Source organism: Phaethon aethereus (genome assembly GCF_964289735.1).
Source record: "Phaethon aethereus genome assembly, chromosome: 3".
NCBI classification, from domain to species: domain Eukaryota; kingdom Metazoa; phylum Chordata; class Aves; order Phaethontiformes; family Phaethontidae; genus Phaethon; species Phaethon aethereus.
In genome coordinates this window covers 124,508,074-124,525,999 of record NC_138576.1, presented here as the reverse complement: position 1 = coordinate 124,525,999, position 17,926 = coordinate 124,508,074, and the positions used below count along the sequence as shown (strand labels likewise).

The 17,926-nt window shown below is 38.5% G+C and overlaps 1 protein-coding gene across 1 annotated transcript in view; it reads left to right on the top strand.

Moving 5' to 3' along the window:
* The window catches only part of PLCB1 (phospholipase C beta 1), a 398,958-nt gene that overhangs the window by 334,004 nt on the left and 47,028 nt on the right, over nt 1-17,926 (top strand). Inside the window, exons 27-31 of the mRNA XM_081998073.1 lie at nt 1,097-1,277; nt 3,385-3,461; nt 3,553-3,642; nt 5,948-6,005; nt 7,144-7,230. Of these exons, the coding sequence (XP_081854199.1) occupies nt 1,097-1,277; nt 3,385-3,461; nt 3,553-3,642; nt 5,948-6,005; nt 7,144-7,230 (493 nt within the window). The remainder of the gene's footprint in view (nt 1-1,096; nt 1,278-3,384; nt 3,462-3,552; nt 3,643-5,947; nt 6,006-7,143; nt 7,231-17,926) is intronic.

Below are 17,926 nucleotides of genomic sequence, written 5' to 3'. Positions count from 1 at the left end.
TGAGAATGATACTGGTTTTTTGCATCTTTTTTCCTTGTTCAAGTGTTGTCATGTCATGTCTCCTTTCACAATTGCATCTATCCTTCATTCTGTCTTAAGAAAGAAAAAAAACCCAAAACTGTTCCTTAATGTAAATTTTAGCTTCCCCATTATGTTTTTCCTTTGCTCCTCTGTGCTGCCTTTCTGAGGTTTACTCCCTGCTGGGGTGTTAACTTTCCTCCTGAAGTCAGCACTTTCCTCTGTGTGCTATGCATGCCATTCCCTGAAGGGGGGAGAAAATACCAAATAAAGGGATGTTCCTACCACTTTAAGCATTTTATAAATGCACAGGTAAATTTATGCTCCTAAATTAATTGTTAAGTGTACGCAAAAATGACTGCATTTTCAAAATACTTAGCATGCACCATTTCTGCTGAGGATGTTGCAGCTTTGAAGTTCAAGTTACATATCTGGAGGTGGGTAAACAAGTTCCAGGGGCATCTGTTCATGGGAATTCTTGGCAGCTGCATTTGTAGCTCATTTATACTAAGTCCAGTTCACACCACCGTGATGGGTTAGTAAAATGAGGTTTAAAAGCAATAGCCATCCCACTAATAAACTCTTAACACCATTTTGGGGATGGACTTTTTAGCAGGGTCGGTTGCAATAGGACAAGGGGTAATGGTTTTAAACTAAAAGAGCGTAGATTTAGACTAGATAGAAGGAAGAAATTTTTCTCTCTTAGGGTGGTGAAACACTGGCAAACCTTGCCCAGAGAGGTGGTAGATGCCCCACCCCTGGAAACATTCAAGGTCAGGTTGGATGGGGCTCTGAACAACCTCATTTAGTTGAAGATGTCCCTGCTCATTGCAGGGGGGTTGGACTAGGTGACCTTCAAAGGTCCCTTCCAACCCAAACTATTCTATGATTTTTTTCCTAAAAAATGAAATTACTGGGCTTCCTAGAGCTAACATCATCTTCTGGCCCTGTATGTGGTGCTGAGAAACTTCTTAATGGGCTACATATAACCAGCTGCCTTAAAAACAAGGTTTAAATATGGGGCAGAGCATACATGTCTAGTGACTTAGACCCTGGTGGTGTGTGTTTGTCTTTGCAGATCTGAAACTGGCAGCCCAGACCACACTTCTTCAACTATTGAACAGGAATTAGCTGCACTTGATTCTGAAATGACCCAGAAGCTAGTCGAGCTCAAGGAGAAGCAACAACAGCAGCTGCTAAATCTCCGACAGGAGCAGTATTACAGTGAAAAGTACCAGAAACGAGAGCACATTAAGCTGGTACGTTTGTTATGTCGCCTGCTTTTCTTTAGCAAGCAGCATGACACTATAATTAAGTGGGTCTTCCTCCTACATGGAGTCCATTTCAGAGCTTGATTTCCCTGTGGTCTGCTGCAACTTCAAGGGGTTGTTGTGTCACTTTGTCACTAACGTTTCTAAGAACTTGGGAGGCTTTGGGTGGAAGACAGAAAGGCAACAGGATTATTACTACTGCTAACGCAGAGAAGTCTTTAACCTCTAGTTACTTAACTCTCAATTTATTGCAGCTTTTGGACGAAGTTCTCATGTTGTTCTGTCACTTTTTTAAACCTACAACACTCAAGGTGTCAGGATTAGCTGGAAAATAAATTGAAACACCATGAAAATAAATAAATGAAAGTAGATTCAAACACTCCCCAGGGCACAGAGTTGTGTCAAACAGTGTTCCTCTTGCAGATGAATGCTTTAAGGGAATGCAGGACATAATCTGTGTATGGTGAGGAAATATTTTGCACCCATCAGTCCAAGCCAGCTTGTGTTTTTACAGCTGGAATTTGGCTGACAACTACAGCAGGATCATAGGCCCTCTGAGCTGAAATAGAGGCGCTTGGGCAGATGGCAGCTGATGCTGATGGATATTCTCAGGCAGAAAACAACATTTTTAAAGGGTGTTATGGGAGTGCAAACTGTTTCTCAACTCCGGACAATCCTCTCACAATTTTTTTCTATTATATGATGTTTTGCCTCATTACTGTTGAATGAAGTGATTTGTCTACTCTGCCCTGCCATCCAAAAACAGCAGGTCAGAGGAGTGATATGTGCGGATATTGCTGAGCAAGGCCTTTTCACAAATTCATTCCCATGGATCATAGCATGGTGCTGCAGTTCCCAAGCTGTGGCCTGTTTATCATCAGCTGTATGTGAATCGCTTCAGCATTACCCAACAGCACCTGCTCCAGTGTGGGTGCATTGACGTGGTTACCTGTGCTGCAGGGAGAGAGTGCACATTCAAATAACAGATGTTGCTTGCATCTCAGGGATTTTATTTTTTATGAAAACAAACAGTTTTGAACCCACATAGTTGAGTTTATACTGAAAGCTAACTAATTTCTCATTTCAAAATGGGAAATGGCATTTCTCAAAGTGAAGTTACATTTTATCCATTGTTCGGTTAGGTAGTATCAGGATAAATTCATATTTTAGCACAGAAGTTCCAGACGATTTTCCTTCTGAGCTGTGCAGGAGTTAATATTCCCATTAAAGTCTGCTTTGCAGCCAAGAGATTCTTTCTGATGTCTGTCTTTTAGAGGACAGGCTATTGCCAGTTTCTTTCTTCTTTTATCTAAGGAATGAAAAGCTGGATCAGGCTAGCTAGGCATTATTATACATTCTCTGGTTCATCATCCTGAAGATTATTTTACAGAATCAGACTTAAACTAGAGGGGGTGATCAAACCAAAGTGGCCCCATTTCCCACTTTAATTCACCATTCATTGAACTTGCACACAAGCCCTGTCTGTCAGCATCACCACCGCAAGCATGCTTTTTGTTAGCAGTTTCAAGCCAAATGAGATTGGACCCAGGGCTGCACAACAGGTTTCAAACCAACAACTCAGATTTTTTGAATCCATCATTCTGTGATCAAAATGTAGGCTATGCTTATCTATAATTAGCTTTCTTAGCTATCGTGCATGAATTTTCAATATCCACCTGACTACCCTGAAATGCAAGCTGTTCCATGTAGTGATTCTGAATGCAAGAGGAATGTTTTCAGCACTCACAGAAAACCTTGAATATTCAGTGACACAGGAATTCCGTTTGTAATTTATATTGTGTAAATTCAATTTGTGACCATTGATGAATTGTCATAGGCATTTTAGTTCCTAGCAAAGGAAAAATCTGCAAAATATATTTCGGTTTTAAACTTAATATTCTGAAAATATATCACCTTGATGTACAGAGAAGTAGTCGTTTCAATGTAAGTTGGATATACACGAGTCTGGCTGGACTTCCCAAGTTAAGAATGCATTTACACCCACTAAGAATGTTTACAGGCTTTTGATCATTGGTAATTAATCAGGGAATGGTGTAATTGTTGTTTCTTGGGGTTTTTTGGGGTTTTTTTTTAGCTTATTCAGAAGTTGACAGATGTAGCGGAGGAGTGTCAGAACAGCCAGCTAAAGAAACTGAAAGAAACGTGTGAAAAGTAAGGTGCTATTCTCCTTATAATTGGTTACTTCTCCATGTGGGTTTTGTTTAGATACATTTTGAACTTGCCTTTATTTTTCATGCTTTAGAGAAAAGAAAGAATTGAAGAAAAAAATGGACAAGAAGAGGCAGGAGAAGATCACAGAAGCAAAGTCCAAGGATAAAAATCAAATGGAAGAGTAAGTATATCCCTGGATCCATATCCTTATATGTTATGAGGAGACACAAGATCTTTCTTTGATTTTTCCAGTTGTGAAAAATTTTAAGCCTAAATACAAGGCAGCTTTTAGTCAGACTGTAATACCTCACCAGAGCAGTGGAGTCCTCCTTACTTCTGCTGATACTAATTTAATCTCCTGGGACTAATCTAATCTCCTGTTCTGCGAGCTTTGAGAGTCTGGGTCAGCTGTGAAGGTGCTGATGTGTGGTATGGGGACGTGCCTATGAGTGGCATAACGGAGTGATTCACCAAGATGCTGTTAATCCAGACACTATTCCTCAGTACAAATAGACTTAGTGGCTTCAGTTCCTGCAGGGTTTGATTTCACCTTAACTTAGGTTTTTATTTGTGAGATATCTTTTCTTCACAACTCTCTTAAAGCTGCTCTCCAGAAGAAATAGCAGAAACACACTGGAAGGTTTGCTCTACTTCTGTGATAAATTCCTTTCAGATGCTGTGCTACTGATTCTCCTCCAGTGACAGTGTTATGCAGTGTGCAGTTACTCCAGGTGGAAAGGAGAGGAAACCTGAGCTCTGAGGGTACAGTTTCTGTGAACAGGGACAGGAATATTAATTTCATTTATGCACCACCAGACAATACAAACTGTAGTTGTGCAAGTTGATTATATTCTTCCCAAGGGCACAGTATCTAGGTTTGTTTGTCCTCCTTCATTTGTTTTGGCAAGCAGTTCAAAAAGAAAATGGAGCATTTTAATCTTGCACTGTTTGCTGGGATATTCTTGTTACCAATCTTTATTTTAGTAACATTTAAGGACAATTAAAAATACAGGAGGGGAAAATAAAAGAAGGAAAAATCCAGAATACCTGAGTTTTACCATGTAACAAAGATGCAACTATGTTGGGTTTTCTGCGGGTAAAAAGGTTCATACAGACTTTGGAGCTTTTCAACATAGAATGTGTGTATCTGGTAACACTGAAGGAAGGTCACACACACAATGAACTGCATCAAATAACTTAAGAATCAATATTATATAATTTTAATAAACATCCTAGAAAAAAGATAACAAAAAGAGGATAATTTATTATGAAAAAAGGGAGAAATACTTAATATGGTTAGAGCTGATCAGAGGCCATAGAAACTGTATTAGAAAGAAGTAGTTAGTCATTGCAGAAATGTTATAGCAGTAAAAATCAATTGCAGTAGGAAATGATTTGCTGAGAAGTTAATGAGACACTAGTGAGAAATGCTCAGAAACAGACAAGTGGAAATTCTTTTTTGTTTTCCTTTTATTTTTTTCTCATTTTTCCCAAGGGCTTTCCTTTGCCAGGCTTTTCAAAGAGTCCTTGGGAACTACACAGGAAACTGAGCTTTCCTCTTTCAGGCGACACAGTTTGTCCTCACTCTCGCAGCAGGAGAGCAGCGAGACTTTCTGGTGAATCCCATTCAAGTCATCTGGGCTAGGCTGTTTTTTTATCTAAAACTTTTACACAAATTTGTGAAAGAATATTACAGATATTATACATTGTGTTTATTGTTCTTACTTAATTTTTTCTAATTCCTACATGCACCCATGGCTTGTGTAACTACCTAAAACCATCAGATTTTAGTACCACCAGAACAGCCATTCACTGGTCTTGACTTAGGCAATTAGGCTTTAGAGTACTGCCCTGAATCTGGTCAACTCAGGTATCCACAAATTGTTATTTTATGTGCATTTATGCTTCTGGGGGATCTCATCTTCAGCCTTTGACCAACAGTTACCTAATAACTATCTCACAGAATCGCTTAAAATTCATGTATTTCCTCCAAGTTTAGCTTTATGTGGTTTACATAGCAAAGCGGGGGACTGAAGTTGAGTCTGCCCTGCTCTTTGTCGGAGGTTTGCCATTGTATCTGAGATGTCACCAGCAGTATCTGCTCGCTGACGGACTATTTTTCTACTATATAAGGTGCCACAATGGGGCAGTGTGCACCTACCGATGATCATGTGCTCTCCTAGACTGACATTTGGATTTTAAGGAACACTGCTATCACTTTGAAGACGTGGCAGTACTGTATGGGAAAAGCCTGTTGTGAAAGAGCAGGGGGGTTGTTGTGGTAGGTCGTGGGGACGTCTGAGCCCTTCATACAATAAAGATGCAGCCTGTTACAAAAGGCACATTCAAGAAGTGGATAAAAGTTAAGTAGGCAGATCTGTACGTTCAAAACATAGCCTTACTTATTTTTTAAGGATTTGTGGTGGGTTAAAATATATTGGTGTGATCTTATTGACTGCCATAACTTGTCAATTGCTTCTCCCCAGAGAGAAGACTGAAATGATTCGATCATATATCCAGGAGGTGGTGCAGTACATAAAACGGGTATGTCAGGCCATATGTTTATTTTTCATTTTGGGGGATAAAATGTCAGGTTTCATATTTCAGGTCATATTAAACTGCAGATTCTAAGCTTTGGTATAAAGATTCTGCAAGTGCTGATTTTTAACAGATGCAGTCTAGACTTCTCTTCACTTTTTAGTTAAAGAAAAACTGGGATTTTGGACAGATCTTGATTAATTGTTAGTGGTTGGGGGATGGTGCTAAGAGGGTCAGATTTTAATACAGTTATGATTTAATCTTTTAATATCCTGTGTTTATTCATGGAAAATATACCAATTGTTTTAATTGTCTTGCTGTCTCATGAATGCAAAGATTGCATAAGGAACTCTGAAAGTCAATAAACATTTAACTGCAGAGTATATTTTAACCTTAATTAATTTGTACAGTTACTGAAATGCAAAAAGCATTCTATGAGCTCTGTAAATACAAGTCGAAGAATTTTGTTACAGGTGTTAGTTTTTTCTGAAGCTATAGGTGGTTTACGCTTGGCTGAAAGTATGCACTGCAGTGTTGTCGTTTGAAATCACAATGAAACATATGCCTCTATTGAATTTTCTCTTAATTTCAGTGCAGAGATAGTTCAGTTCAAAAGTTGGCCCGTTTTTGGTGACAGAGGCCTTTATTCAAGAAGCAACCTAAAGAATTAGCAAATTAAGTATGCTTAATTCCTGTTGGAGTCGGACACATGTCTGAGTGCTTTATTAAATGAGGCCCAGAATTTATCAGCGTGTTCATTTAGCACTCTAGGATGCCAGTCCTCTTCTTGTGGGAACAGGGTCCATCTTGCACAGCTCTTACAATAACAATGAAAGCAAAATAATATGATTTTTTTAAAATGCATTATGCTTTTTAATAGCATTAGAAGTCTACAGTAAGTCCTTTAGACATTCCTGATTCTAAATCCCATGTGTGAAATCTGAGATATATTGTGCACACACAACTGTTAGAGCAGCTGTGCTTGGGGATGCTTGTGGCAACGGTGTCTAAGTTGATATTAGAATTATTCATAGTTTTGATGATAACATTTTAATATTGATGGATGAAATATTTGTTGGGAAAGAGGTGGGAAAGTGAGGGTGTGCAATCTCTGAAAAAAAGATTCTCTGCTATTTTCTTGCAGCTAGAAGATGCGCAGAGTAAAAGACAGGAGAAACTTGTAGAAAAGCACAAGGAGATTCGTCAGCAAATACTGGATGAAAAGCCTAAGGTAAAGAGTTTTGGAACAATGATATGCTGCTAAAAAATGTCTTTCAGGAAATAAAGTGTTCTTACAGCAGGTAGGCTGATGTTTAAACATGAGAAAGTCCAGTCATAGCATCATAGCCATTGTCTCGAATATTCAGGATGAAAAGAAGTCAAGTAGCAGCCTAGTATGGAGCACCACTTCAAGTCCAGATGTCATATAACAGGTTTTATTTTTTAGTCCTCATTATTAAAAAGCTTTCAGTGTAAATGGTGCTTCTGACCAGCAGAGTGTGCCCTTCACTCTATTGTGCTTCAGAGGTACAAACCCAAAACACAGTTTACATTGAAAAGAAAAAGAGATATCTTTCTAGCATGCTTGCCGCACGTATTTGTGATAATTGATGAGGTTGTATTTTCGTGGAAAAGAATGAGCGTTTTTGTAATATTAGTGCTTAATAGTCTACATTGCTTACTGGATTTCCTCTATTTGATTTTGTGCACTGCATCTACTTGTAATATTCTGAAATACAGTTTTTCATCTAAAGATTGCGGGCTGACACTTGCTCCTAGGGAAGCTGGTGGCAGTTTTGCCATTGAATTCAGTAGAGGAGGTTCAGAGTCCTCCACTTGTACACAATTTTCCTGTGGGAAGACCAAGGTAACTATATAATCAGACTTCTGTATGGAGGGAGACTTGTTTTCAGCAGAGTTCATATCCAGGTATGATTCTTCACAGCCCATTGTGTCATGTCTGCTTTCATTTTTTCTGCACTTACTCGAACATGTATTATAGGCTTCGCTTTTCATTTCTTGTCTGTGTTCACAGTCCTAATGTTTCCGTGCTTGTGTTATAGCTTGAATTCTAGCATTGGGTGTCAGCTAATCAGTGTTGTCATGTCATTTCTGTGAAGTATCCAGAGAATAAATTAGGCCAAGGTCTGAATAGCTAGAAGTTTACAATAGTTTGGGGGGAAAAAAAAAAAAGTTTGCATTTCTGATTTTCTACTCATCTTTTTAAAATCATATTTAGAAATACGCTGGAACTTTTCCATGTTTTGGACATCTGAGTGTAAAGACTATACATAATATTATGTTTTATATTTGATGCTGTAGGATCATGAGCTTCTCAGGCACATGAACAAAAAAAACCCTGGAATTTAAACACTGAAAATATTTCAGAGAATAATCTGTTACTACTTCTAACACCGGCTTTTCACAAATACTTGGGCACTTGATTACTTCTCTGTGTCCTTTCTTTTTTTTTTCTTTTTTTTTTTAATTTATTGATTAATTGAGAATTAGCATATAAGCACTGAAAATTTGTCACTAAGGGTGTGGGTTGCACTTTGAAAGATGGTGCTAGACCAGTAGCGTTAGGTGCTTCCGTCAGCTGTCCACGTGCCAAGCATGAGGTCATGGCACAGAGCAGCTCCAGCTCCCTTGTCTTCCCCTGCATCTGGCCATCAGTTAAAACACTGCGGTAATCAGCACTCCTCAGTCAGTGCTCTCAATTTCTCCTGAGAAAACCCTCTGCAGTAATGTGCTTCACAGGGCCTGGCTGCAGGGGTTTTTTTCCTTTCCCACATGCTGGAATGGGCAGACTTCGCTGAATTTATGATGGTATGTGCCTCTTTCTGGCATGAGAGGATTTAGGCAAAACATAATTACTCATTTTATTAAGTCTCTTTTTATGTTTTGCTTCATGTTCATATTTCATATCCATATTTGCTTCTGTAGTGACAGGGTGTGTGATATAAAATAGATCAAATGATTTCCCAGCTGAGAAGAACTGATGTATTTTATGCCAGCAGCAGCCTTTCTAGGGTCAGCTTTTTAACAGGCCAGTCTCTTGTGCTTCAGTATTCAAACGCCCACTAAAATTTATGCTGTGTTAAAAGCGTTTTCTGGTAGTATCAACTCTACCCCTAAACAAAGAGTTTAATATAGCAAGAGGGAAAGAATTTTTAGTATTTTTACCAATAATTCCATTAGAGACAGATTTGCCATCGTCGATCACTGTCATTTGGTTATTTATTAGTGACTCACAGTTTGTTGTGTTATGATTTTGTGCACAGAGCTCTGTCATAGCCAGGAAGATTATTGTTTCAGAAAGTGTTGCCAACAGGCTGCCACACCAGTGAGATTTTTTTTTTTTTAGTGGGTTGGTTGTTTTTTTTTTTTTAAAGTATGAGTTTGCGGCTTTCTCTGTTGTGGTGTGTGTAGGTCACCAGAGGTAAATTTGCCTTAGAGTGCTGACATTTTAGACAAAAGCTTTTAGAAAGTGCACAAACCGGATGCAAATTAGTTCCCTGTACTGGGAGTCAGAGGGCTTGATTTTTGTTTAAAATATCATGTGTTTAGATGAAAGTACTTAGCTCAGAACTGATTTACACCCTGAAACACTCTCTCTCCCTCATATATATAATTTCTAATGTTTGGATGTGAGACTGTTTTGCAGATTTCATTTGCAGGGCTAGTGTGTAACAAAAAGCTTTTTTTCTCCTATAAGACTTGGATTACTGCCTGAACTGATACTTTTAGGCAAAAGGTTCGGAATAGTTCTTCAGTTTCTTGTGGTCGTGATGAAGTCAAAGTAGGCCTTGGCTTTAATGGGCCCAAAATGTCATACTGTATCTGGGTAAGTAATGAGAATAGCTTTATGACAAACTAATCTCTGATGCTGTAGAAACACTAGAAATTGAGTATTATTATCAAATCTCTGTGTGTGTGTGGAAACAGGCCAACCACTCCCACAAACATGTTCGGAAAAGGAGACTGTCACCTAATTAAGTCATCAAATACTGACTGACTGTAGGTCAAAAATTTTCTAACTTACCATTTTAGTGAAAGCACAGTAGAAACAAAGTTTAAATGCTCTCCTGCTGCTATCTTTTTCCTAATGGTATCATTACCAACCAAGGCCATATGTAATTTCTTTTTTCTTACTCCTTTTTTTTTTTCTTACATTATCTACTGGCAGCTTTATAATCAGCAACCGCTTGTATTTCTTTTCTCCCCCATTCTAATTCTTTGTCTCCTCCTCTTAGTTATTGATACACATGAAGCTTGTCCTGTCCTTATCTTCTTCCCCTTGGGTATCTCTTCTGCATGCTGTGGAGGCTGCTGTAGAAACACAGCCCTTTATACCACAATACTGAATTCTGTGCGTTAGAGTAGTGTGTGATTTTAGATTCTCCACTACAGCATGTGTCTGGCACTCGTTATCTAAGCACAGAGGAGTGCATTGAAGATGGGCATGGCCATCGCATCTCAATTTCCTTGTCCTTGACAACTTGTGCATCAAATTAAACATAAATCAAGTGCATTTCCTTCCCCCCACCCTTGCCTCCAATTTCATTGTAATTACAAAAATCAATACACGAGACATGACAAGGAATTAATTATTTTTCTGAGAATTGATTCAGTTACAGTAAATAGACCCAAGCCGCCTCTAGTTGAAATCAGTGAGACTTTTGTTATTCATGGTCATGGGTCAGAGTTACGCTTAGATCTCAGTTTAATAGCTGAGACTCCTGTGCTCCTGCAGTCAGCTCCTGCTCCCAGCCAAGTTAACTGGACTCTCTTGGCTTCCATGGACTATATTCTTACAGCCTCAGCTGTCAAGGGAGATGTAACTCATGTGGTTCCTGGTTTTGTAGCCTGTGTTCATGTTTCTGCTCACACCTACTCTACTGTTCACAACCCCAACTTAGCCAAGGCCTGGCAGATGGTTTGGGCTCCTGTAGAGATGTGGAAAATGGCACTATTCAGGGTGAGGCTTTATCTGTGGGAAAAGGTCCAACAGATCTACAGAGGCACTGTAAGCTGTGCAAACTTTCTTCTGTGTTGCACCTCTGTGGTCTTTCAAATGAATGAAGAGAATACAGCCTTAAGGTATAAAATTCCTTTTTACCCTCAAAAATTGTAATGAAACCAAATTTTAAATATTATAAATCAGTTCTTGAGAATGGAAAATATAAGCATCTGATGCATACTAACTCACTTTCAAAGAACATACATTTATTATCTCCCAATTTGACATGTTATTAATTGCATTCAGTGAGAGTCGACAGTTCTACATCCAATCAATAATTAATATTAGCATTGTACCTGAAAAATTAATGGGCACATAAAATGATACATATTCAAGTTATAGAACAAATTAATGAGATGCTGATCCTTTACAGCAGGAAGCTTCTCATTGCTCCAGTGTCTTCTTTCCATTACACAGGGCTGAAAAGGACCTTCAAGGTCTTTCTTCTTGGGGCTAACCTGCTTTTACAAATAATCACATATCATGTAAGGCTATTAATGAAACAGTACTGGACAAATGACTCCTTCCTTCTGAGTGTTATTTAAATGAAGATATTTGAAAACCCGATGAAAGATTTCATAGATTTCAGATCGATGCTTTCTGATTTCTTAGAACATCTGAAAACACCTTGATCTCTGCAAAGGTTACAGCTTGTCATATGTGCTTTAGGTAAAACTTCGTGGTCATCTTCATGCAGATAATGTGTTTGAGTTAAATTGAGCTGTTACTGATAATAGGGTCAGCAGAATCACTGCTCTAACTTTAGAAAGAAGTAAAATACAGCAAATTTATTTTACAGCACTTAAATTTGATTTCAGTTAACCTCAGAGCTGCTCTATTAGCTCATCTGGGAGGGAGCAGTTCTTGGGAACTTTGATGACTATTCCAGTGTCCTTTCAGCTCACTGCATAACTCAGAATAACAATGCACTGTCCACCACAATCCCTTTTTTTATCCTTTACACCTCTGTAGGAAGCCAAACTGTCTTTTGGGCTAGCTGCACTTAATTCAAACCTTTCCAAATGCATTCCAGTTCAACCACAGGCGACTATTCAAGAATTTCAGGGAAGGATTTTGGAGGAAAAGGTTATTTCAGTTTACTGAGTTTCATGGGACTTTGTGCTGCATGTACGTGGATTGAATGGGGGAAAGCTGCTCTCCTAAGCTAGTATTCAGACTCATTGCAAAAAGACATGAAAAGAATGAGTTGATAGCCACTGTAATATTTGAAAAGTTCTCCTTTTATTTTCTCCCTGCTTAGGTAAAAAATATTTCTTCTGTTATTTCATTCAATTTAAGCATTTCCAAAGTTTAAAAAGAAATCTCTCTCGAGTCTGTGGCTGCTAAGCTAAAATGACTTATGGCATTATCTGCCAAAAAAGCAGAGAATTAAGAGGATTGAAATAATTTACTGTTTGTTTCACTGTTCAGTTGTGGGGTTTGGTGCTTATATATGCATCAGAGGGGAATAATAAAATGCCTCTCTGCCTCCTTAAAAGGGCAACAGCATGGAGAAATGAATGGAATTTTCTTAGCCTCAGTGAACAACAAATATTTAAAAGGAGTATTTTAAAAAAAAAAAAATCTAGACTGAAATTTCCAAATCTCCCTGTAACTTGATCTGGTATCCTCCCACTTCTGGACCAGAGCTTGCATTTAAATTGAAGGATGCAGTTTTCATGGACTATTCACTTGAGGATCTTGGCACTTTGCTCAGCACCTCTCAGCATCAAGTCCTAAGTGACAATCAGACTAATTATCTAATAAGCTTTGAGTAGCTTAAGCCCTGATGTTTCTTTAAATGTTTTATTAGTGCAATTGCTAAGCAGTCCCCAATTGCAGAGTATTCCTGGGGGAAACTAGGGTTGTCTCTTTTCTTCTGTTTCTCCCAATGGATAAACACTGCAGAATGCACTTTCAGTCTGTAAATTGAGTAGTAAACAATCTGACTTCTCTTGTTAAAATTAAATAGGCTGACCTTTACCCTCTGCCAGTTTTATACCAATAAAACTCCCTTAAGTTCCGTGAAGTGACTATCTCATCACTAGGCCTGAGATCAAAAGACTTCAGTCCAAATAACAGGATGCTCAAAGGATCATTTTTGATTAAGACCTTGCTTGCTTGTTTACATTTTTTCTTCACAGATCCACATTTTTAATGATTGTTTATTTCTTCCAGCAGAATAAATACAGTGTAAGAAATGGATATCAGGTCAGAAAAGATACATCTAACAATTTTAGGTGATATTTATTGTGTTAATTAAGTGTCTTCCAGTGTTGATCTTGCACATACACATATGTCCTGGGAACACTAACTCTCAAATCAGCAGCATCACATTTCCAAGGACTTTAAAATTTATTTTAATTAATTCTGATATCACTTCCTTTAAATGAAAATGTCACAAACCCTTTGTAGGAAGAATGTAAACATAAAGAAATATTTTAATGAATGGGACATGAGGGAAAATTGGAGAAAATTAGATTGGAGTTTATTGATGGGGTGGTATTTTTCTCATGTGGATCATTCTACTGGAAGTCAGAGAGGATCTTGGGTTTGATCCGCAGCTACCAAAAAAATGGAAAATAAATTATTTGAAACGTCAAACTTTTCAGTTTTGCCCTCGTGTAAATCAAAAGGAAAATTATGAAGTTAGCAGAGTCGGTGGTGTTTTAAACTGATATTAGTGAAGGCAAGAGTATGGTCCGTAATGGAGGTCATGTGGCAGGCAGATTTGATTTGTGAAGGTTAGTGAGATTCTTGTGGATAACGTGGTAATAAAGAAGAACTGTGAGGGCATTTTATTTTAAGAAAGGCAATTTCAGAATCCAGCTGCCATCTGTGGGGAAAAAAAAAAGCACAAATTTGACAATTCTTCCTGAAAAAAAAGAAACCTCACTCATTTTTTTCTAATTTGCGCAAATGGATCTCAGACAAGCACATGGCTTATGTCTCAGCCCACTGTGGTTAATTCTTTAATTAGCCCTCCTGATACATGGTAAGAAAGACAAATTCCAAAGCGGAGCTCAGATCATCTTGTGTTTCCAGCGGTTCCCCACTGTTGTGCAGCATTGCGTGATACAGCTCAACACTGAGAGATGTCCCCACCACTCAGAAACTCCCACTTGGCTGGAGGGAAAGCAAAGATAACTCCAAAGGCCGCAGCAGCCTCTAGAGCAGCATGTGGCATCCATAGGGCTCCTCTAGGGCAAGCTGCATGCTTTTACCACCCTTGTTGGCTTCCGTAGTATCATAGAGGTGTTGGATGGGAGGACAGATTAACCCAACTGGGTAGGAATAATAAGCTATAGATGTGTCATTATTTACCATGATGCAGCTAAAAATATGCGGTAAATAAAAAATCCCCGATACATTTTGATGATCCATCAAAATGACAGAACAGAGCATGTTTTCTTGCAGTTGGGGCTGTTGTTTAAGAACACCATCACCATGTGCAAACCAATCCACTTGTTAAGGGCAAGAAAACTACTTGCATTTGTACAGTAACTGATTTTACAGTTCTGCACTGTTACTCTAATTTTCTTACATGCTTAATTTGAGTTAGAAAGCAGTTCAATTAAAGGGAGGAAAAGGAAGTCATAAATTGCCATAAAAATTACCAACTGTGTAATAAACATTGAGAAGTAAAAATGATCTTTTCTCCCTTTGTAACATAAATTACTACAGTAGACCTAACTTCTGATCTTAACATTTGTGAATAGTTAATCCTTCTCAAAACAAGCGAACTTGCTATGCAGGGAAGAGTGCAGCGTGTTTTACCGTAGATTGAAGAGAAAACTGGGAAAAGGATGTGAAAAATGGATATATAGCTTCTTTCTGCAAAGCTGAGTTCAGGATGGTAACAACCTAGCGAGAGCACATTGTTTCTGCAGAAGATGCTCCTCTGTGTACTGCAGGTGGCTAAGGATGACAAGAAAATATCAACCTGGAATGAATAGTGTGACATTAAAAGGTCCCTTATCTGTTCTCTGTAGCCTCTCAAAGTGCTTTCATCTGCACAATCCCATTCTCTGCTCAGCTGTAGAGCGCATCTGTTAGGGTTAAAGCAAAGAGCCAGGTGTCACTCAGTAACCTACACCCCTGTGACCCACTGCTGTGCTCACGTTGGTTCAGCATTTATTGCTTTATGCAGCAAAAAGTGTGGACAGGTGGCCAGCAAGCTGCAAGGTAGCAACTGCCTGTGAGAAAAAAAGAACACGAAACTAACTGGTGTGTTAACATTATTATCTCTGAAGAAAAAACAACTTAAAATTATGTGAAAAAGTTTAAGAGGCCAGGGACTGCAAACGTTTTGTGTCAGGATATTTAGCTTGGACTATGCAATATTTAAACCCGATGAGAGAAGTCCCTGCTAGGAAAATAATTGTGATTCCGCAAAGGCAAGTGCTCTGCATGCTAAATCTGTGAGCAACAGGGCACCAACAAGCTGTTGCCTTCCCTTCACCTTTTCATGAGCTAGTATAGTACTTTATGAAAATACATTATAAAGCATAAGCTAAATTATGCAGTGTGTGTCTGTGTATTTATATTATATATGAAATGCATGGTAGCGTGCACACACGCACACACTTACAGTGCTTTATATAATATCTTATACACATGTTCATTGCTCTAAGTCAGAGTCAGATTGAACAAGAACTGCCACAAAGGCAGAACCACAGGCTCTAATACAACTGCATTTATCATTAAGCAACAGTAGCAACATATTTGTTAATTATCAGACCTTCAGTGCAACATGACAAATGACAAGAGATTCAGTTTGACACAGCTAATGGAAAAACGTTAAAAGAAATATTAATGCTTAGTATGTGACCTCATTAGAGAGATGTTTTAAAATGCATGAAATGGGGAAAAAATATGATCCTTAATGAGCAGAGAAATAAAGTCACTGGTCCTGCAAAGATTGTAGTATATGAACAGCTTTGTATATGCAAGTCATTTGTTAAGACAGTGCAATATGTCTTTGTGCAGAATCAGTCTGCAAAGCAGAGCTGCTAATGAAAACAATACTGCATTTCTGTAAATGAGGTAGTAGCGCACATTGCAGTACACGTTAAAGATGCGGGTTGCTTTTATTAGTACACTCGTGACAAGATGGGTGCTGAGTTTATCTTACTTACAGGGAGACATTTTAGGACCATAAATATACTACTAGAAAGGGTAACAGAAATAACAAAAGTAGTGTGAGAGTTTCAAAATTGTACATGGATTAAAAAGTATATTTACTATCATGAAGAAAATCCTAATTCTGGTGGTGGGGTTTTTTTGTTTGTTTTTAGGAACAACAAAAACTTCTGCACCAAGAAAATGTTTTGAGATGGAGTATCTTTCCCAGCAGTTTAAAAGTACTGAGCTTGGTACAGTACCTCTGTACAGCTCTGTCCATCCAGAAGGGAGAAAAAGTGCACTTCCATCCATGGTGACAGGGAAGTCAGCATCTCAGCCACGTTTCAGCATGTACTTCCCGTGCTACGTGGGTGCAACTTTCAAGAGTCTGGCAGCCCTCCTAAGCAGCAGAATAGCAGGGAAAGATGTTCCCTGGAAAGACTACTTTTCATTAAATTTCGTGTGTGACTCATTTCAAAAAAATCATCATTTTTTGACAGTAGTTGCATATAATTGCAGTAGTTGCATAATACAGTAGTTGTGGCTGATGATAGTATATAGGTTTGACTATAGTGACTCAGTAAGTTTCCTATTATTTAGTCATTGTTTGGAAGGAGGTTCTTGGCAAGAGATTGTGGAGTGTGACGAAGCACATAAACTACAGCTACGTACTTGTAAATGATCTCTTTTATGGAGTCCTAGGGATCTGTAAGGTTTGTGTGGAATAAATGGATGTGCCCAGGGAGGGGAAGCCTAATCCAGACATGGTTAGATACAGAGCTCGGCTCAAGGATGGTCAAGGCAAAGTTTTAAACGCTTATAACATTGACTTTTCCAAGTAAGTGGTGGGTCCAGAGATCATTTGTAGGAAAATGTTGTGAGGATGGTGAAAGTTCACAATTTTTAGTTCTTTTTTTCCCCTCTAAAAAATGGAAGAAAAATCAGAGTTTTGATGTTCATCTGGTAGAAGCTTTTCCTTTTCAAACCTACTGAGTATGGGACAGGAAGTCTCAGCCTTGGTTCATGCTATCCACTTTGCAGCTCTCCAGGTTTGCCTCTGGTTTAGAGAAATGAAGACATGCACTAAAGAGAAAAGGGTTATCAGGCATACCATACCCTACTGATAATGGTAGGAGATGTTTTCTCAGTCTTTTTTTTCCCTTTCTTCTATGTCTCAACTTTCACCCTTCCTCAGTGATCTGCTTACATCCATGCCCATATCATTTTCCTCACTCCTTTGGCCCCTTAAATATTCCAGTTGTAGAGGAACAGTACTAGCTCCAGAGACAGTGAGCTACCAAATCACTCCATATCAGAGTGGTTGGGCCATTTTCCCAGTGTGCAGAAGGGGATTCAATCTTGTTAGGCAGAGTACAAGCTGAATATCCTGAACACAGAAGTATTGCTAAGAGGCTCATCGCATGGATTTCCCTCTGTTCCTTGTGATTAGCCCACACACGTCTCCTTTGCTATGCTTTTGTTTGAAAGGTCCAAACAGAAACAGTTTTTGAGGTTAAAGACTGAATTTCAGTTGAATACAAAATGAAAACTTTTTAGCTTATATTTTCAGCATGAATAAATTGAAACATTTTTATATCAAAATCCTTCCCTATGTGTTTGGGGTTTTTTTTCTCTTTGGGACCTAATCAGCTATTCACACAGTCCTGTTCATTGTTCAAAGACAATTTCCAGTAATATTCTACATTTCCTCTGATTTCTTGCTTTCTTAAAGAAACATCTCTTTGCTTTCTTAAAGCAAAGATGACTGCTGACAAGCAAT